The sequence below is a fragment of the Salvia splendens genome, chromosome 8 (genome assembly GCF_004379255.2).
Source record: "Salvia splendens isolate huo1 chromosome 8, SspV2, whole genome shotgun sequence".
In the NCBI taxonomy this organism is placed as follows: Eukaryota; Viridiplantae; Streptophyta; class Magnoliopsida; order Lamiales; family Lamiaceae; genus Salvia; species Salvia splendens.
In genome coordinates, this window is record NC_056039.1 from 27,125,614 (window position 1) to 27,147,081 (window position 21,468).

General features: G+C 42.2%; 2 protein-coding genes across 8 annotated transcripts; one reads left to right on the forward strand and one right to left on the reverse strand.

Moving 5' to 3' along the window:
• Positions 1-11,435: 11,435 nt before the first annotated feature.
• LOC121744922 (release factor glutamine methyltransferase-like) lies at positions 11,436-16,678 on the forward strand. 3 transcript variants are annotated; one of them, XM_042138632.1, is made up of 3 exons: positions 11,436-12,597; positions 12,686-12,826; positions 16,363-16,678. In XM_042138632.1, the coding sequence occupies exons 1-2, from the start codon at positions 11,668-11,670 to the stop codon at positions 12,815-12,817; spliced, it is 1,062 nt and encodes a 353-aa protein (XP_041994566.1). In that variant the 5' UTR covers positions 11,436-11,667; the 3' UTR covers positions 12,818-12,826; positions 16,363-16,678. The 3 variants fall into 3 exon arrangements, with proteins under 3 accessions (XP_041994566.1, XP_041994565.1, XP_041994564.1); XM_042138631.1 differs by lacking the exon at positions 16,363-16,678 and adding an exon at positions 12,896-12,947; XM_042138630.1 differs by lacking the exon at positions 16,363-16,678 and having other exon boundaries at positions 11,437-12,597; positions 12,686-12,947.
• Positions 12,942-18,538, reverse strand: LOC121744895. Of its 5 annotated transcripts, none has more exons than XM_042138584.1 (11): positions 18,246-18,538; positions 17,942-18,004; positions 17,515-17,835; positions 15,706-15,835; positions 14,854-15,371; positions 14,641-14,796; positions 14,451-14,549; positions 14,150-14,260; positions 13,985-14,068; positions 13,565-13,636; positions 12,942-13,499 (listed from the first exon to the last, which is right to left on the reverse strand). In XM_042138584.1, exons 3-11 carry the CDS (start codon positions 17,830-17,832, stop codon positions 13,233-13,235), a joined length of 1,755 nt encoding a protein of 584 aa, XP_041994518.1. In that variant the 5' UTR covers positions 17,833-17,835; positions 17,942-18,004; positions 18,246-18,538; the 3' UTR covers positions 12,942-13,232. The 5 variants fall into 5 exon arrangements, with proteins under 5 accessions (XP_041994518.1, XP_041994516.1, XP_041994517.1 ...); XM_042138582.1 differs by having other exon boundaries at positions 17,515-17,844; XM_042138583.1 differs by having other exon boundaries at positions 17,942-18,538.
• Between the last annotated feature and the right edge of the window lie 2,930 nt (positions 18,539-21,468).

Sequence of the window (21,468 nt, forward strand, 5' to 3'; positions counted from 1 at the left end):
TGTGACAAGTGGGAGAATCGAAAACTTTGTGTCCCACATGTTCGCCAAGTGGAAGAATGTAAGTTTTTTGTTCTCACATATGTGACATGTGATAGAATCCTAAATAGAATTGGATTTTTGATGTAATGCATTAACTTGGTATTAGACACATTTTTCTGTAATTAATTAGCTATCAATTGAATATATTGATTTAAGTAGGACGTTTCCTAATTAGTCATTAAGTTTGACTAAATATATGTTCCTATACTAATAAGGAAAATGGAGAATATATTAACATAATTATTAATTTATGTATGCGTTTGATTATAGTCATTAAGTGAAAGGAATAGTATTTTATTCCCGTGATTATTAAGGGAAGAAATGGACGCATATATATAATTATGGTTTGATATATTATTGGCTAACAAAATCAAATCAAATTATTATGTTCAATTATTTAATATGATTTTGGTATTACTTGGTCAAAAAGAAACGTCCTAATTAAATAACCACTTTGATGGAAAGGGCTTTAATGTTTTAAGATTAGGGTTTGTCCTCTCTCTGCCTATAAATACAAGTGTAGTGATCCCATCAAAACACATACATTACAGAGAACACATAAACGAGGGAAAGAGAGAGAAACAAATCCTTGGAGTTGGAGTTGCGCCGCTAAGCCAAAGAAAGTCTGAGGAAGTTCTCTCCGTCTTCCCCAATCGCTTCCGCTATGGATCGTTAAGGTAAGTTTTCGATCCATCATGTTTATGGTTAATACGTGAAATACATGATGTTCGAAGATCTTGCTTTATTTATATTCAATTATGTATTATTGAATGTATGATGTTAAATAATTTCCTACATTTAGAAATGAGTCATTTAAATTGTGAATCCTAAAAAGAAAAATATACCACTTAGAGTGAGACGGATACAAATGTAATAATTTTTTTAAATAACATTTTAGAGTTTAATAGTACCAAAATATTCCTCAGTAACTCTCATCATTTATTCCATTAAGGACAAATTATCACTGTATAAGGTTCATTGAGGCATAATTTTACTATTAATGTCCGCTATAATTCTATATAGATTGTGAATAGAGTGTGAATTGAGTGTGAATTGAGTGGACTGGCCATCATATATAATGTATGCAAAATCCAGTAGGATATAAACACAAGAATGCAAAAAAATATTATTGCTGGGAAGGAAACAAAATGGAAATTATAAAAGATCGATAGTAGAATGTGAAAAAAATGTAGATAATGTTGGTCGTTGTATATGATTAAGTAGAAAAGGCCCCTACAAATACAAGGGATGGCGTCTCCATCAATAAAGCAGTATGCTGTGACCACCCTCTTTACAGCTGTGATGTCCAAATAAAGGAAAATCCTCATATTTATTGCAATCCGATTGCTGTTTAACAAATCTTAGTATGTATTCACATCGCAACATAACAATCACATAAATATAATAACTGCGCTGTCACATTATGTATCCATCACAAGGTGGGGTGCAAATAACTGCCTTATACTATGCCATACAATTCTTAGTAGCAACATTATGACAAAGAATCTTTTCTTTTTGAATAAACTACTAAGAGCAGCATCCGCACCGACGGACGTTGAACCTGCGTGCCGGACGTCCGCCACTAGGCGAGCGACCGGCGGACGCGGACGTCGCTTGCGGACACCGGAGTTCCACGGATTTCCGACGACGCCCATCGGGATGTCTGTTGTAACGTCCGCCATTGTGAGTTCCCGACGGACGTCCTGATTTTCAATTTAAAAAAAAACTCTATATATACTGCTCGTTGAACTTCATTTCATTCGCACCACTTGTTTTAACGAATTCCTCTCTCTCTCTCTCTCTCTCTCTCTCTCTACGTTTCATTTAGTATATCCAAAATGGCTAGTGGTAGTGGTAGTGGTGCGGGTGGTAGTGGTGGGGGTGCGGATGACGTACGCCGGCGAATTAAAGAAGAGTTGCGGGCCGTTACGTCCAGGGAGATAAATCGCCTGATACAAGCGGCCTTGCAGCAGCAACAGTAGTCGGGGGTACCTCGACCCATCCATCATCGAGCTATAGTACCCCGGGACCACATCGCTGCACACCGTCGGTTGTATAAGGACTACTTCGCTCCGAAGCAGCGGTTTGGGGAGAACATGTTCCGGCGACGTTTTAGGATGCATCATCCGCTATTTCTGCGTATCGTGGGCGATTTAGAGCGTCGATACGAGTATTTCAGGATGAGGGAGGATGCGGTTGGTAAACCCGACCACACGCCAATACCGAAGTGCACTGCCGCAATCAGGCAGTTGGCATACTGAGGTGCGGCCGACATGTTTGATGAGTACCTCCACATCGGTGAGACGACTGCCCGCGAATGTCTGCAGTATTTTTGTGAGTACGTTAAGGAGATATTCGGGATAGGTATCTTCGGAAGCCTACCCCCAAAGATTGTCAGGCTTGGATGGATATGCACGGGAGTCAGCACGGGTTTCTGGGAATGTTGGGCAGCATAGATTGTATGCATTGGGAGTGGAAGAACTGCCCCACCGCCTAGAAAGGGGTGTACACTACAGGTTTCAAGGGCAAGAATCCTACGATGATCCTTGAAGCGGTAGCTGACTACCGGCTGTGGATTTGACATGCGTATTTTGGAGTATTCGGGTCGAACAACGACATCAACGTCCTCCAGTTGTCGCCCCTTTTCAACGAGCAGTGCATGGGCGTTGGGCCGGCCGTCAGTTTCATCGCCAACGGCAACCAGCACAATATGGGCTATTATTTGACGGATGAGATATACCCTATGTGGTCTGTCTTTGTGAAGACGATCAGATGAGCAACAGACGAAAAGAATATCTATTTTGTGGGTCGTCAGGAGGCAGCGCGCAAGGATGTGGAGCGGGCATTTGGTGTGCTCCAGGCTCGATGGGCGGTAGTGAAGGGTCAATCACGGCTGTGGTATATTGACAGCATCGCTGATATCATGTACGCATGTATTATCATGCACAACATGATTATCGAAGATGAAGGTCCAGCATTGACTGATTGGGCCAATGATGATGTTGATGCTGCCAGTCCAAGCCACGACGTGGCCACCGCCAATGAAGAGGTCGATCGAGTCTGTGCATTTGCAGACATGCGCCAACGACAAGCCCATATTCGAAGAGCTATGGACGCGGAAGGGTCGTCGTTGATATTTACAATATAATTTGTTGAGTATTTTTTTGTTGAAATGTACTTTTTATTTTTTTTATTTAATGAAATTATCATTGCACTTTTTCTGTCCGTATCCGTGTCGAAATTTTAATTCCGTAAATTGTTTAATTCCGTAAATTATTTAATTTTGTGAATTTGTGAATTTTTATTATTGTGAATGTCCTTGGGATGTCCGCTATTGTGCAGTGGGATGTCCTTATGACGTGGCATAAGGTGTTTTTGGGAAGTCCGTCGGGATGTCCACCGGGATATCCGTCCCACTGTGGATGCTCTAAGGTCATGTTTGGTAGCTATGTTTCTCTCTCTACCTATGTCATCTGCAACAGTATGCTCCTTACACCTCATCGCCGCCACCTCTTTAATGTGAATCTTAAGGATTCAAGACACATATGTTTGCCCCGAACTTGCTCTTGTAAATATTTCAACAACCCAACATCCCAACAAGAAATAAAACAATTAAAAAGGTGGAAAAGGAAGAAGATGAAGGTGTTATGATTTAGATAGATGCTTGGAACCTATGGAGCTTCTACAAAACAATGAAGACAACCTAATGCAACTTTCACCAAAGCAAGAATCTGATGGCTCCACAAAACTAGCAACACAAGAACTAGAATTGTATACCTTAACATTCAATCTAAGCCCGTCAATAGATTAAAATGCAACCACAAGGGATTTTGATAAATCTTCAAAGATGAAGAAGGATGCTCAATATTGAGACTTTGTTTGTTTACAAATGAGTTCAAAGCTGCTAGCAAAAACCCTAGACATGGGTATTTATACTCGAGGATAAAAGTGCTAAACAAAAGAGTCACAAAGAGTTCAAAATTGCAAGTCGCATAAAACACCCGGTCGGGTGTTTTTCCTCATTCAATAATACCCGATCGGGTGAACTCTCTGGACTTCGCGACCAAAAACAGTCAAAACACCCCGTTGGGTCTTTTCACCTTGCAAATCACCCAGTCGGGTTTTCCCTTTGGAATCCTCCAATTACATTGTCTTCGTCTTCGAAAGAGATTCGCGTGAGTATCTTAAACGCCCCAATCGGAGTCCGGATGAGAGAGTTATGGCCATTATACGAAAGTCGCGCAATGAGGAGCAAATGACTCCAAAAGAAACGTTTGGACGGGTGTCGCTTCCGTTCCCTCCTCCCACGAGGCCTTGAGCACGTTGCTTAGCTTCCGGTTGTTCCCCACTTGAGCACTCTCTTCGGATGAGCTTAATCCATGGATGAATGTGCTTAGGTTGTCTTGCATCTTCTTTGTCATTCCCCTCGTCATTGGTCGATGAATGTCCTTGGTGGGGTTAATCAAATGATGTGTGACTTGTGAATTCGCATCACTCTTCCTCTCCTAGAATCGAATTAGCTTTAACTCCAAAATTGAATCTTATTGAGGACAAACTCAATTTAGTGAATAATGTCCCTTATAGGTTGTGAGAACAACTGGTGCGAAGTATATAGACTAAATAAGCTATCTCTTCTAACATGCTAGTCTTTTGGGATGAGTTCTCCTATTTGATCTGTATCGAATACCGTTGTTTATAAATTTCAGGGGTAAATACATAATTCATACAAAATATTTTACCTTTGTTTTATATTAGTACAAAAAGTTTGGAGTTTACATAAATAATACAAAAGGTTTCATTCGTGTTTGATTTAGTATATTCTGTTATCTTTGTTGATTTTCGATAACTCTTTGTCAATGCGAAGTACAAAATTGTTAATAATTGTTTTGTGTTAGTAAAATAGTTTTATTATTGTTATTTATTGGTACAAAAATTCCATCATTGTCTTACAGTTGGTGTGTCACATAAGTACAAATTTAACATTGTTTAAATAAAAAAAACGTAATATAATAAAATGAAACATGAATGAAACTTTTTGTATGATTTATGTAAACTTCAAACTTTTTGTACTAATATGAAACATAGGTGAAATATTTTGCATGAGCTATGTATTTACCCCTCAATTTCATACTATAAACCAGTTATTTATTTTAATTTTATGTTTCAATCACTCAAATTTTGTTCTTGCTGCTGCTGGACTGCAAGAATTTGTATGCCAATGTCAAAACTTTCGGTTAGAGCATTAGCAGTGGTGCGGATGTCCCGGCGGACATCCCCGCGTACATCCTAAAAACACCTTATGCCACGTCATACGGACATCCCACTGCACAGTGGTGGACATCCCCAAGGATATCCCGACGGACTTCCCACAATAAAAATTCATAAATTAAACAATTTACGGAATTAAATTTCGACACAAATACGGGAAAAATGAAACCACTTTATTAAAAAAAACATACTTAAGTAAAAAAAATGCATAATTATTAAGTAAAAAATTCTAGTAAAAAAACATACTTAAGTAAAAAAAATGCGTCGGTGGGAGAATCCCGGATCGGAGATAGCCCCAACTCCTCAAACGAGAACGTCTCCATGCTAGTGAACTGAGTCTCGAGAGGAATACTCGGCGGGTTGTCTGGCGCCAGTAAATCCATATAGGGCCGATAGACGTTGTCCACCGGCGATTGGGGGACCCCCTGCCTACTCCCCCCCCCCCCCCCCCCCCGCAGCGCCATGCGATCCCTGCATCATCCCCGACATCATCATCCCGGGCATCTGGGGCATCATTCATGGCATTTGGGGCATCATTCCAGGCATTTGGGGCATCATCCCAGCATCTGGGGCATCATTCCCGGCATTTGGGGCATTCCGGGACTCGCCCCGAGCATCTGGGACATTTGGGGCATCATCCCATACCACTGCGGGTACATGTTGTAGTACCCGGGCATCGCGGCAGACATCGGCGTACTACCTCCGACGGGAAAATAAGGAGCCTGTGACTCGCTCGTGGTGGGGGAATTGTGACGCCCCGGATTTTATTCCTTTTAGTTGGATTTAGTCGGATTTAATAGCTCGATCAATTCTTGTTTGGATGACGTAGAATTTTCATTGTAATATCCGGCGTTGGAACAAATCAAGCTTATTGAAAGAATTTGAGTACAGGCAAACAAGAGAATTTCCAGGAAGGGGCAGACAATGCGCTCCTGTTTGAAGGGAGGCTGTGTGTGCCCAACCAAGAGGAGCTCAGAAATGAGATAATGAGCGAGGCGCACGATACCCTATACACCGCCCACCCAGGGAGTACAAAGATGTATCGGGACTTAAAGAAGAAGTTCTGGTGGGACGGCATGAAGAGGGACATAACATCCTACGTCAAGAGGTGTCTTGCCTGTCAACAAGTGAAGGCACTACACCAACGACCCTATGGAAAATTGCAGCCGTTGGAGATTCCCGAGTGGAAATGGATTTTGTCAACACATAGCCATGGATTTTGTCACAGGACTGCCAAAATCTCAAAGAGGAAACACTGCAATCTGGGTAATAGTTGATCGTCTTACTAAGAGCGCCCACTTTATACCGATCCCTATCACGTACGGATCAGAGAAGCTAGCCCAGTTGTACGTAAAGGAAATCATTCGCCTGCATGGCATACCAGCGACGATCACGTCGGATAGAGATGCCAAATTCACATCCAGATTTGGAAGAGCTTACAGAAAGAGCTAGGGACGCAATTGAATTTTAGCACGGCATTTCACCCACAAACCGATGGACAATCGGAAAGAACAATTCAGACTCTTGAAGATATGCTGAGGGCAGTAGTGCTCGATAGAGGGAGCAATTGGGAACAGGTACTGCCACTGATAGAATTTGCTTATAATAATAGCTACCAGGCAACAATCGATATGGCTCCGTACGAGGCGCTGTACGGGAGAAAGTGTAGATCACCCCTCTACTGGGACGAGGTCGGTGAGAGGAAAATTTTGGGCCCGGAAGTAATTGAAGAAATGATAGAAATCATCAGGAAAATCCGAGGGAGAATCAAGGAGGCTCATGACAGACAGAAGTCCTATGCGGATGTCCGACGGACTGATTTACGGTTTGATGTGGGAGATAAGGTTTTCTTGAAAGTGTCACCCTCGAAGGGGATAGCCAGATTTGGAGTTAAGGGAAAACTCCGACCCCGATACATAGGACCGTACGAGATCCTAGAAGCAGTCGGACCAGTGGCTTATTGATTGGCGCTACCGCTGAGCTTTGGAAATGTTCACAACGTATTCCATGTATCACAACTTAGGAAATATGTGTTCGATCCGAAGCACGTGATTCATCAGGAAGAGATGATATTAAAACCGGATCTGAGCTATGAAGAAAAGCCGAAAGCAATCCTGGACAAGAAAGTGCAGCGGTTAAGGAATAAGTCCATTTCTTCAGTGAAAATACTTTGGGAACACCACGGGCAGGAAGAGGCCACGTGGGAGTTGGAAGATAAGATGAGGGAGCGAAATCCCGAGTTGTTCAAGTGAAGCCGTACAAATTTCGGGACGAAATTTCATTTAGGGAGGGTAGAATGTGACGCCCCGGATTTTATTCCTTTTAGTTGGATTTAGTCGGATTTAATAGCTCGATCAATTCTCGTTTGGAGGACGTAGAATTTTCATTGCAATATCCGGCGTTGGAACAAATCAAGCTTATTGAAAGAATTTGAGTACAAAAGAAAAGTTTCAAGAATAAAAGTAATTGGGATACTTTTATTAAGGAAAAGTGAGTGCATATAAATAACTCTACATCCAAATGCTTAATTAAGGAAATACTACACCCCACTCCTTGAGCTACAAATTCAAGTATTACATAAAAATGGACATACAACTTTCATCTACTCCAAAACTAGGATGAGTAGGAAAGTAGGACAAAATGGTGAAGTAAGCCAATCTCTCCCCATCTTCCTCGGTCTTGGAGGAGTCACAAAGTGCCAAAGAGATGACCTTGCACCTACAAAGTTTACACCAAAAAGGGGTCAGTTTGGAACTCACAAATAAAGGGAAAAGAGGCATAAGCTCAATTAGAGATGAGGAATAGTAGAGCTATATAGGTCAACCATTAGGCTGCAAATTAGAGCTGGGATCAGCCCTTTTGTTATCTTCTCAAGTTTCACCAAAGTGTAAATTAGAGCAAATAGGCGTAGTAAAAGGAGCCAATGTATATGCTTAAAATAAGCATGGACCAGAGCCAATCTTTCCCACCATCCAAGGCTGAGGAAACAGCCAAGGAAGGTTAGTCTATTATTCACCAATTTAGCATGATCAACATTGTTATAAAGCTCAGAAAGGGAGCTAAATTGTAGCCAAAATTAGGAGCTCAATGCCCAAGATTCTGCCACAAGAGGCCAAGGCATGTTGCCTATAAATACCACTGTCCCCTTCCCCACTCCACAACTACATTCTGTCAAAATTTTCGCAAGGCAAGGAGTGCGATGGAGTAAGGGACGGCGGCACAAGGCGACGACGGCAAAGAGGGCAGCCAAGAAAACCTAGAGAGTTCACCAAGTGAGGTAACTTCCTCAGCACCATATTGCATCATATAGAGCAGTCGTAAGTAGTCAAGGACTTAGATTTCTAGGACTCGCGAAATAACGTAGAGCTTAGACACGACCATTACTCAACAAAACGGAACAATGCATAAACCACATCGGTCACACGAAACAAACAATGAGAACCTAAACATAGAACGAGGATATCAAGGCTATCAAATCTCTCCCCAATGGATAATGGAAATAATTTCACATAGCTACTGCCACGATTCTCGAAAATCAAACGGGGAAAATGGGAGGATGACTTAGCTTAGGGAAGGAGTAGACGAAGTAAAGCCGAGAACGGTAGATGGCGACGGCGGCGGAGTGAATCCCCGAGAAGCTGAGTAGGCGGCGAAAGCTCGACGGGAGAGAACGCTGTGGGAGAGGGAACTTGCACCGGCGGAGCTCCGAAGCCCCGACGAGGTAACGGTGTTCTCGCCAAAGCGAGGGGACGCCGCCGCTTCCCAGATTCGGTTGTGAAGATGCTGAATTCGGAAGAGGAAATCAATTTTGGGAAAGTGAAAGAAATAGCAGGAGGAGAGGAGACGCCGGAGAAGGGCGTGGACGGCGATGATCGATTCACGCCGGAGATGGCGACGCGTCGAGGCGTGAGCGTGAGGAAGAAGACGCTGCGATGCTTGATTTTGGAAATTTTAGAAATTGGGAATGTAATTGAGAGAGAAAGAGTCGACGGATGGGGAAGTATAATGGTGGACCGCCTGTTTCTTTTGTTTGGGCCAATGAAATAATTGATTTGGGCCACAAGGGAATAATGATTTTATCTGGGTTTTGGGCCAAGTTAAACGAGATGGGCTGATTAAATTTTGGGCCGAGGGAGTTTGGTTTGGGATGAACTACATAAATTATTTTGTTGGAATTAGAATTTAATTTTATTTGGAAAAGGATTAATTTAAGAAATTAAGCATGGAGCTTAATTGAATTAATCTCCGAATAATTTAAGTTTCCCAAAATGGAAAGAGATGAAGCGAAGACGCGAAGGGCCGACCGGCGTCGCCCTGCGAAGCCTTGGGCGGCCTTAAGAAACCTTAAGGAATTGTAAAATCCGAAAGAAAGGATTTAAGACAGATTTTAGGAATCCATATTTAATTAAGAGAAAATAGAATTTTTCTAAATTAGTGAGCAGAATAATTTAAGTGTCGTCGTATAGTAAAGCCGAGTTAGGATTTAAGAAAAATCATATGAGCCGAGACTAAGAGATAGGATGCATGCACTCTTTTCTCAAAAAAAATAAATAGTTCAAGTACTAATTAGCGTGTTACGTTATTTATTTCTAAAGGAGAATTTATTCGAGGGCAAGTGAGGCCAAACGAGGATTTTAATCGGAGATAAGCATACCAGGTGGGCTTTCTTTTAATATCCAGCACTATAGTGTGGATATAAAGCAAATACTGTTGAAGTTATGAAATATCATCTTTCTCAAAAATGGGGATGTGATTTATTTTAAAGTTGTTGTCATGCCATAAAAATGTTTGTTTTCGAGACCTGTCTGTGAGGGTTATATGCCGAGAGTTTAGCGATGCCAAAAATTTGGTAACGAATTCGGTTCCCAATAGGACCGCAAATCCTATTCGGAATGACGTGCGCGAGCGCTGTGAGCCATCCTAGAGAGAGGTTGGCCGGCGAGGGTGCTTGTTGAAGGTGGCAACCTTCACGGCACACTGGATTCTCAGACATGGTGGGTATATCAAGAACTTAGACTGATCAGTCGGACTTTTAAGATCACAAAAGAATTTAGTATGTTCGGGCCTTTTAAGAAAACCCCCGTGTGATACTGCTGATGGATGACAACTTATATTTGTATGTTTTGTTTTCGGCACGTGTCCACTGAGTACTCATGTACTCAGCCCTGCATGTATTTATAAATGTGCAGGTTGAACGTCAAGATAGAGAAGAATTGATCGGAGTCGATGCTATTAAATAATTGTGTGGATTTCTCGACGATTCGTGTCTTCATACACGAAGTCGTTCAGTAGGCACCTATTCCGCTGTGTTTTGTTAAAAGAGAATAGTAATATCTCATCATCGAACTCTGATTCAGTTGACATGTCGCATTATTCTACTCTGAGAATTGTGATCAAATACTTGACTGTTATTTTGTAATATCACATTTGGCCTTAGGCAAGTTCTTCAGATTCTACCACTTTTCTATCCCCGCTTCTTTAATCTCCCATTAGTCGCGAATTACTCAATCTTGTTATCCTTAACGAGAATTGGGTCGTGACAGGAATCGCTATCGTGGTGCTCCATTGCTCCATTGTTAATGCAAGTGGTGTGAATGAAATGAAGTTCAACGATACGTATTTATAGAAATATTAAAAAAAGAAATTAATGCAATAATCGGGACGTCCGTGGGAGTCAACGCAATGGCAGACGTCCGCACGGACGTCGCGACGGATATCCGCGGAACTCCGGTGTCCGAAACGGACGTCCATATCCGTCGGGACATCCGCCGGTCGGACGTCCGCCAGGACGGGCGCCATTGCTAATGTTCTTATAGTAGGTTGATAATATGATAATTAATTAATTTTTATAAAGGTAATATTGTTAATTCACAGTTTAAACATAAATGAAAATTTATGCACCAAATAAAAAATTAAATTATTTGTATAATTAACTTAATATACCATGGTGATGTTCAATTTCCAAGATAAAATAATATCAAGATATCATCTATGATTGAATTATGAAATTATTTTAGTTATATGGGTTTAGCTATGACTAATTATCTCATAATTATCTCATGATTATTCATCTAAGATTGAGTTGTGAGATTGAATCTCATGAACCAAACACACTACAAATTTAATCTCAGATACAATTTTGGCATCATGAATACTGATCAACGATAATTTAGATATTTAAAACTAACTAAATTAAAATAATTTTAAGCTATTTAAATAATTCTAACCACGTACCAAACGAAAACCCTAACCAATCAATTCATCCAATGTTTGTATGAATGAGCGAGAGGGCTGGGCCGGCCCAAACAAATAAGAAAAGGCAATGGGCTAAAGCGAAGAGAGTTGGGTTTAGCTGAAGCGATGAAGTCCAGTCGCGCCTCTCTCTCCTCCATACTCCAACCCGTCTTCTCGCTCCGGCGACCCGCCTTCTGCTCCGCCGCGGCCGCGCCACCCAAGCCCCGGACCCCCCTCCACCTCCGCCCCCCTGCCTTCCGCGCCACTCTATCAGACCTCAATCGATGGCACGCGTGGGCCAAAACCCAGGCCTCCTCCGTGGGCTCCACATTCTCCGCCCTCGACGGCGGCCCGGACTCCTCCCTCCTCCTCCGCGAGCTCAATTGGCTGGTCGAGGACGCCGTCGAGCACCCCGCCCTACTCTCGACGGAAAGCAATGCCGCGGCGGAGGTAGCAATTAGGGCACAATTGGAGGAAATGTACGAGCTGTGGAGGCAGAGGATCGAGGAGAGGCGGCCGTTTCAGTACGTGGTCGGGTGCGAGCACTGGCGCGATCTCGTTCTCAGCGTCGAGGAAGGCGTTCTCATCCCCCGCCCCGAGACTGAGACCATCGTCGATCTCGTCGACCGCGCCGTGAAGTCCGATTCCGAATTGGGGGAGGGTTTGTGGGCGGATTTGGGGACAGGCAGCGGCGCGCTCGCAATTGCGGTGGCTAGGGTTTTGGGCGGCGGAGGGAGGGTTTTGGCGGTGGATCTGAGCCCCGTGGCTGCCGCCGTGGCGCGGTACAATGTGGAGAGATACTGCCTTCAGGGGAGAGTGAGTGTGAGATTGGGATCGTGGTTTGATCCTCTCAAGGATGTGGAAGGGGAATTGGATGGAGTGGTTAGCAATCCGCCATATATTCCCAGCAAAGACATTCATTCTCTGCAAGCAGAGGTCTCTAGACACGAACCGGTACTTGCTCTTGACGGTGGAGCTGATGGAATGGATGACCTTTTCCACCTCTGCAATGGAGCAGCTTCCATGCTCAAACCTCGTGGATTTTTCTCATTTGAGGTTTTCACTTATTCAATTGATTTCCTATCAACATTTTCATGTCAATATCAAATGCAACTTCAATGCTATTAGTTTGAATGTTGTGCAGACAAATGGTGAGAGGCAGAGCAAACTTCTTGTGGAGTACTTGCAAAATGAGATGAAAGGAAGCTTCTGCAGATTAGAGATTGTATCTGATTTTGCTGGAATCCAAAGATTTGTCACCGGATATAAAGCTTAGGAGTTGGAGGTGATTACAATTTACAAGTGATTGTTGACCTAATACTACTTTGTAGTCATTGTTTTAGACATTTGACAGGAATTTCATCACCATAAAATCAATGAATTTTGAGAAGAGGGTGAGATGCTAATTCAACTATTCACTTTATTGCATCTGCTCAAGTGGTGTTAAGCAAATGTGTACACAAAACAGCAGCAAAGCAGTTTTGCCATTCCTCGCATTTTCATTCTAAAGCTCAAGAATGCTGCAAAAACTGGTGTGCAAGTGTAACATAGACGAATCCCGGTTATTTACATAATTGGACCGTGCAATTCTTGATCCACATTCTCACCTGCTCCAAGCTCTCTGGGCACCAACGCTCTGCACGGAGAAGTGTGGGTGGAAAAAGATGGATGGTGATTAATCAAGTTTTCTTCTAAGATGATCTGCGCCACTGGTTTTTCCCTATCTTCTGAGGCAGTTTGAAGGGACTCCAGCTTTTCCTACGTTTGGAAGTTTCACAAAACAGTCCAGCTGCGAGGGCTTGCTGTAGCCATATATCAAATTCATCCTCTTCATCAGTCATCTCAGCATCCAAATCCCATGGGTAACGGCTTGAGTTTGACCTTTGAGTTGACTTCTCCAATCCAACCATGTTTACATGGAAACTGGGCCTGTGGGTATTTGCTCTGCAAGACATTCCCTGTATCTCCCACCAAATTAGCAACTAAGATACCAGGCAAGTGAGTGCAGAAATAACAGACTAACCTGACATGTAGCCCATTCCGATACATCAAAAATCTTGCTTTCAGCACATACAAAAGCACGGGGTATTTCCACCTACACATGGTGGACATAGCAGCATACTACTTAGAAGCCACAAATGAGAAAGAGAAATGTGGAACACACTTGAGAAAAAGTTGGCAAACTGAATAGAAGTTGCTCCCTAATATCATAGTATGCCTTACACAGCAAGAAATTTAAATACTCAAAGCTACTAGTGAGTTTCAGCAAGTTTAGAGGTCAAATCAAGAAGTATATTTCAATCCAGCCAAACCATGCATCAGGACCTGTTATAAGTACCATCTTCAATACCAGCTTATACTTCAGTGCTAAGCAAACAAAATACAAGCAATAATAAATAAATTAAATATAAATAGCACCTTCAGTACTATGTATGTACTATACCTTTTGCAGCCGATCAAACTCAAGTGAGCCCTTGTTCTCAACCCATCCATCGCCATCTTTAGCTTGATGATACTGGCAGCAATCCTGTATCCAAAAACCATAACAATTGGTATAGACTACAATCAAAAGACAAAACACTATTAACTTTCTAAGGGGTAGTCAAACCTGGCACCATCTAGCTTTCGCCTTGGTTCTATTTGTACAGACCCATATATGAGAATTGCCACACTTTGTGCACTGAATGCACCTCGATTCCTCAGAGCAAACGTCAGTAGTCTGCACGAGGAAATATATAATTATCTCTTCTCTACCATGCCCACACATATTATCCATGATATACAATATCAAGCAATAAGTGGTAATCAGGGTAGACACAGAATCCATAAAAGTTCAAGCCCAAATTAAAACATATTCAAGAATTGAATGTTACCACAAGCTACGCAATACATAGTTAATCAAGCTCTACCTGATAAGAAGTGCTTGCTGATTTCTGCATAACATACTTCGATTCTTCTTTCTTGAGCTGTTCATCATAGTCCCTCTTCTTCACAGCATCAGAAAGAACCTGATTATTGCCAACATCAGCTGCCAGTGGAATCTATACCCGCAATTGTTTTCAGGAACTTCTTATAGACAATAAATATGAAAATACTCACCTCATATGCACATTGAAGTTTCTTAAATGATTCACTTGCAAGTGGGCTTCCCATATTTTTGTCAGGGTGCACAAGCATGGCCTGAATATATGCAAAATGTGGTGTTGCATAGGAAACTGCTACCAAGCAGTTATTCTGAGGAGAATAACTGATTGCCTAACCAAGGCACTATTAAAAGAATAATTTGCATGAACCAAAATCAGACATGCATACCTTTTTATGATATTCCTTCTTCAATAATATAACATCGATCTTCTTATGGCGGGGAAACCCAAGGGCTTCATAGTGATTGCCACTACTTAAAATCCTCTCCATCTCAATCAGGGAATTCCCATCTTCTCTAACCACGACCTTCAGCGCAACTTCTTTTGGCTTTTCAACAATTGATGAAGGACTAGCAGGTTTAGTTGTTGATTTACATGATTTCAGCTTCTCTTCTTCTACTTCTACTTCTTCTTCTATTTCTACTTCAGTAGGAGCAGAGTATTCGCACTTAGTGCAAAAATCATCTTCTGTAAATGAATCAGCCTCTTTATGCTCCTCAAAATGAGTGCTTTCACTTAAATTATCACACCACTTTATCATGTAGTTCCATACATCATTAGATAGGAAAGCAAGATTAATTGCGAGAAAAACTCCAAGCCATCCTACTTGGTTTTTAACGCAATATACAGAATACAAGGTTGCCATAAATACCACCAGCCGAGCGTGATTCAATGAAAACAGATAGCCTGTACACCCAAAGTCTTGATGTTATCAGCATTCAGCAGACTGTACAAGAAAATGCCAAATACCAGAAAAAAGGTAGAAGCAAGAGAAAACAGTTCTTAAAAAAATCAACACTCTATAGTCTATTACAGGGGGAAAAATCATTGATTAGATCCCTCTACTTATTTTGAGAAACCAGCTAATGGGTAGCTTCCAATTAAAATATTCAACATAAGTATCTACATTGAAGACGATAAACGAAAGAATGTGAAATGAAATAGACTAGTTAAAGAGTGAAATGATGCCAGTGTTAAGTGTTAACTGAGTTGAAAATAAACAAAGAGAAGTGAGACGTACCACCAACTATAAACAAGGTACCAGTTATCCAAATGTTAGCATACATCCTTAAAATTAGAATGGCAAACAGCCCCACAATAAAAAGTCCAGGAGTGTAGCCTAAATACTGAACAGCAGCCGCAGCCGCTCCCTGGAAGCACACAAACAAGTAGTGAGTAGTTAAAAGTAACTGCTAGGTAGGCCACAGTACTTTTGCAGAGTGCAGAAATACAGTATAATTGTAGGGAATAAATAAAGTAAGCATTTGATAGATAAATGTACCATAATATAATAGTAATACATAAATCGAAAGTAACTGGACAAAAATATGCACAAACCAATTATGCTAAACAAAATTATTGCTTCTTGAGAAAGCCTCGCAGAATTCCATTAGGGTCAACCATAATTAAATAATTCTACAGGCAATGAGATTTAACGAGCATATAATCCAGGTCAAAGTACTGATCCTTTTACACAAAATCAGAAAACTGAGTCTAATTGAACTTTCAAAATCAGGGAAAACTACTGAGGAGAATGAACTAATTGCATCAAAAAATATATTACTCCATCGCAAAACAATGGTCTCCTTTTGCCATTTTAGTCCGTTCCATTAAATTAGTCCACTTCCATTTTTGGCAAGTTCTTCTCACTTATGAAGTGTGTACTTTTTTGATGCAGGGAAGGAACAGGACACCCGGGATTAGAACGGTAGTCGACAGCTTCACCAAATAATAGAGCTTAAGAGCCCGGCTGCAGAGTTGCAAAGATAGAGAGGATAGACTAGGGACAAGAAGTTTGGACTTCATTCATTGATTCATTTAGCGTAGAAGAGTATTACATTGCTATTTATAGAGGAATATTGATAGCTATCCAACCTAGATCAGATTAACCACCTCCCTAACTAACTAAATAACTACTCTTCTAACTGCAGCTGGTAGCTTTTCAATAGCTAATTACCTGCACTCTTCATTTACATGTATCATTTTTCTTTCAATCTCTCTCCTACTTTATCATTGCTGCATTAAAACTCGTGCCATCCCCAAAGTCCCTATTTTTAGGGGACGGAGGGAGTATAATTTTATACTGGTCAACTTCTCAGAATTTATCATTTTATTAGTCTTCCATGAAAACAGTCACAACACATCTGGGAAGATTAATCATACAAAATGTTTGATTTAACATTTGCGACAGGTGAATATTGTTCAGTGTACACTCCATTTTGAGTCTTGACAATCGAAACCTTTCACAAGTGATTAAGTAAATAGGAATATCACAATCACTCTATGTGAAGGTCATCCTTCTATAGGTCCATGAAGCCCTACATTCGTTCCCAGAATTACTCGAACCTTCTAAAGAGAAAAATGTGGGCAATATCAAAGGTATCAATTTACCATAAGAATAATGGATCCACACCCTCTATAATTTCCACAAACACTATAAAATCGAGCACGAAAGTTTCATATGAGAAATATTTGATCTTGATGATTAAACATTTCTGATAATGGCTCAAGAAGAATTTGCACATACTTTCCATTTTCTGTCAGGGAAAAGGAGGTACAGACCTCGATCTTTACTGAAACAGAAGAAGTTGATCCAGATGATCCCTAAGTTTAACTGGTCCTACAAACTCCAACATAACGCCTTTCTCGCAGATCATCCAAAGTCCACATTACATCATTTTATTTAGATCAATAACATATTAGCCATAGACTCACAAAACAAAATCAGATCTTGGAAACCACAAACATGTAGGAAATACATATGCAGCACAAAACAAGCAACTAGAAGAATATAGATTTGACAATTAATCAATGAGAATGGAAAACATACCATACTAAGAAGCACATATACAAGACACGACATAGATGTCAAGCTTAGGAAGCAACTCCACATAATAACAAGAAGAGCCGCTGATCCCAGCCCAGCAAAAGACTGGAATCCTGAAATACAACAGTTTTTCCAATAGACCAACAAGAACAGAAGAGCTCTGCCAAATTTTGCACATCCGCAACAAACCATCGGCCAATGCCGCTCCTTGAAAATCCCGATCTTGTCCCTTAAACAGCTCGCAGTAGTCCTCACTACAGAATAACAGTCCTTTGATTGCAGCCATTTCCACCCTTGATTGAACAGCCCTATATCCTCCATCACCTAAAATCCCTAAAAATATCAACTAATCAACAATAAACTCAACATTCAACGACTAAATCCGGTATAAAGCTTAGAGCTTTATCCATATTGAAAAAACTCCAGCTACCTAATAAGTAGAGAGGCGATCAACCAAAATGTGCGACGATATGGCGGTGCGGCATCTCATCATCTGCAACACATTTCCTAAATCTAACTTAGTTTGTGCTACTATGAAGCCGATTAAAGCGATCCGAATTGCGAATCACAGTCTTAGTAAACAAGAGTAAAATGATCCAGAATATTCCTTCTCCACGGAGTTATAGATAAGATTCAGTAATTCAGAGTTGGGAAATTAGCACTCATACTAAAACATTAGAATTTGCTTCAAATGTACGTCTTCCAAAAAGCAAAAACACCAATAAATAACTCACGGCATTTTCGCTTTTTGACCCTAACACTATCCCATAAAGCAACTCCCTCCAAAAATCCAGGAACAATTGCACCAACAAAAGGTGCGAAAGATCCACTAAATTGGAGCAAGTGAAGGTGAGGTAGAAGAAAATTTATGATGTAAAATGTAGAGCGAGTATTGATAATCTGAGGTTGATTGGAGAAAAAGTTGGAACCCTAGGCTTTTTATCAGTGAAAAAAAGTAGAGAAGAAATGTAAAGAGTTGAAAAAAGAGGTCATGAGAGTGAGACAAGCTGTGAGGAAGGAAGGGAGGGGGAGGGGGAGGGGGAGGGGGAGAGGGAGGTTAAGTCGGAAAAGTGGGAAAAAATAAGATGGGACCCATTTAATCTTAATTTTTCATTGTCTCTGCTTCGAGCATTAGAGCATCTCCAGTGGGCGGATGTCACACTCGGACATTCACTAGAATTTCCCAAAAACACCTGCTGTCACGTCACTAGGACTTCCCATCCCACTGCCACGTCACTAGGACATCCCCTTCACAATCCGCCCTTCCCATCGCCCTTCCCACTAGGACTTCCCGCAATAAAAAAAATCACAAATTCACAAATAAAGCAATTTACGTTTACGTAAATAAAATTTCAACACGAATACGAACGGGAAAAATTAACAACTTCATTTAAAAAAAACATACATGATTTGAAAAAAAAAATTACATAATAATAAAACAAAAAAAAGTACTAACATCAACGTCAACCCTTCCGCGTCCAAACCTCTTCGATAATATCATTCTGAAGTTGAACATGGGCATCTGTTTGCCGCATGTCGGCAAATGCACGCATCCGCTCGACCTCTCCATGAGGTACCCCCATATTCACATTCGCGGTGGCCACGCCGTGACTTGAACCTGCACCCGTATCATCTTCATTGGTCCACTGAGTCAGTTCCGCAGCTTCATTTTCGACAATCATGTTGTGCATTATGATACATACGTACATGATATCGCCGATGTTGGGAATATACCACTGCCGTGCAGGACCCTTGACTACCGCCCATCGACTCTGGAGCACACCAAATGTCCGCTCCACATCCTTGCGCGCTGCTTCGTGACGGCTCGCGAAGTATGACTTCTTTTGTCCGAGCGGATGCTTGATTGTCTTCACAAACACGGGCCAGTTTGGGTATATCCCATCCGCCAAATAGTATCCCATATTGTGCTGGTTGCCGTTGGCGACGAAACTGATGGCGGGACCAACGCCATTGCACTGAGCATTGAACAGGGGCGACGACTGGAGAACGTTGATGTCGTTGTTCGACCCGGCGACTCCAAAATAAGCATGCCATATCCACAGCCGGTAGTCAGCTACAGCTTCAAGGATCATCGTGGGATGCTTGGCTTTGAAGCCAGTAGTGTACATCCCCTTCCAGGCGGCGGGGCAGTTCTTCCACTCTCAATGCATACAATCTATGCTGCCCAACATCCCAGGGAACCTGTGCACCAACCCATGCATATCTATCAGACTCTGGCAGTCTTCGGGGCTCGGACTCCGAAGATACCGCTCACCGAATATCGCTCTCACGCCCGTGCAAAAATTCTGCAGACACTCGACGGTTGTCGACTCGCCAATGTGGAGGTACTCGTCGAACATGTCGTCCGCGCCTCCGTACGCTAGTTGTCTGATTGCGACAGTGCACTTCTGTAAGGGCGTGAGTCCGGGTTTGCCAGCTGAATCCTCCCTGATCCTAAAATACAGGTATCTTCTCTCTAAAGCACCCACGATATGCATAAACAGTGGACGATGCATCCTAAAACGTCGCCGGAATAAGGCATCCCCAAAACGCGGCTGCGGAGCGAAGTAGTCCTGATACAACCGAATATGTGCAGCAATGTGGTCACGGGGTATTATAGTTCGACGACGGATCGGCCGATGTACCGCCGCCTGCTGCCGCCGCTGCTCCCTCTGGTGTAGCAGCCTATCTATCGCACCTTCCACAGCGACCTCCAATTCATCCTCGCTATCACTGTCACTAGTCATTGTAGATATACTTGAAAATAGAGATGTAGAGAGAGAAACTTGTTAACACAAGTGGTGCGAATGAAATGAAGTTCAACGAGCCGTATATATAGAGTTTTAAAAAAAATTAATATACCGGACGTCCGACCCATGCCACAATGGCGGTTGTCCGCCCGCCCGTCGCCGCAACGTCCGAGGACATCCGATGTCCTTATGGGACGTCCGTATCCGAGTTGAAACGCCTCAATGGCGGACATCCCGGTCGCCCGTCGCGGATGTCCGACCGGACGTCCGCCATTGGAGATGCTCTTAGCACTGGTGCGGATATCCCGGCGGACATCCCCGCGGACATCCCCAAAACACCTCATGCCACATCATATGGACATTTCACTGCGGATGCCACCTCATACGGACATACCAATGCACAATGGCAGACATCCCCAAGGACATCTCGACGGACTTCCTACAATAATAAAAATTTAAAAATTCACAAATTAAACAATTTCCGGAATTAAACAATTTACGGAATTAAAATTTCAACACAAATAGGGAAAAAATCCATTAAATAAAAAAAAGAAAAGTACATTTCACCAAATAAAAAAAATACATTTCAATAATTAAAAACTACATCAACGACTCATCCGCTGCCATACTTCTTCAATAATATCGTTCTGGAGTCTAACATGGGCTTGTTTTTGGCGTATGTCGGCAAATGCACGGACTCGATCGACTTCGTCGTGGGGTATCCCCATGTGTACATTGCTAGTGGCCAAGCCGTGGCTTGGACCCGCAGCATCAGCATCATCATTGGTCCAATCAGTCATTGCTGGACCTTCATCTTCGACAATCATGTTGTGCATGATAATACATGCGTACATGATGTCGGCAATGTTGTCAACATACCACAGCCGTGTTGGACCCTTCACTGCCGCCCATCGAGCCTGGAGCGCACCAAACGCCCGCTCCACATCCTTGCGCGCTGCCTCCTGATGACCCGCAAAATAGACCTTCTTTTCTTCTGTGGGGCATCTGATCGTCTTCACAAAGATGGGCCACATAGGGTATATCCCATCCGCCAAATAATAGCTCATACTGTGCTGGTTGCCGTTGGCGACGAAATTGACGGTCGGACCAACGCCCATGCACTGGTCGTTGAAAAGGGGCGACGACTGGAGGACGTTGATGTCGTTGTTAGACCCGGCTACTCCAAAATAGGCATGCCAAATCCACA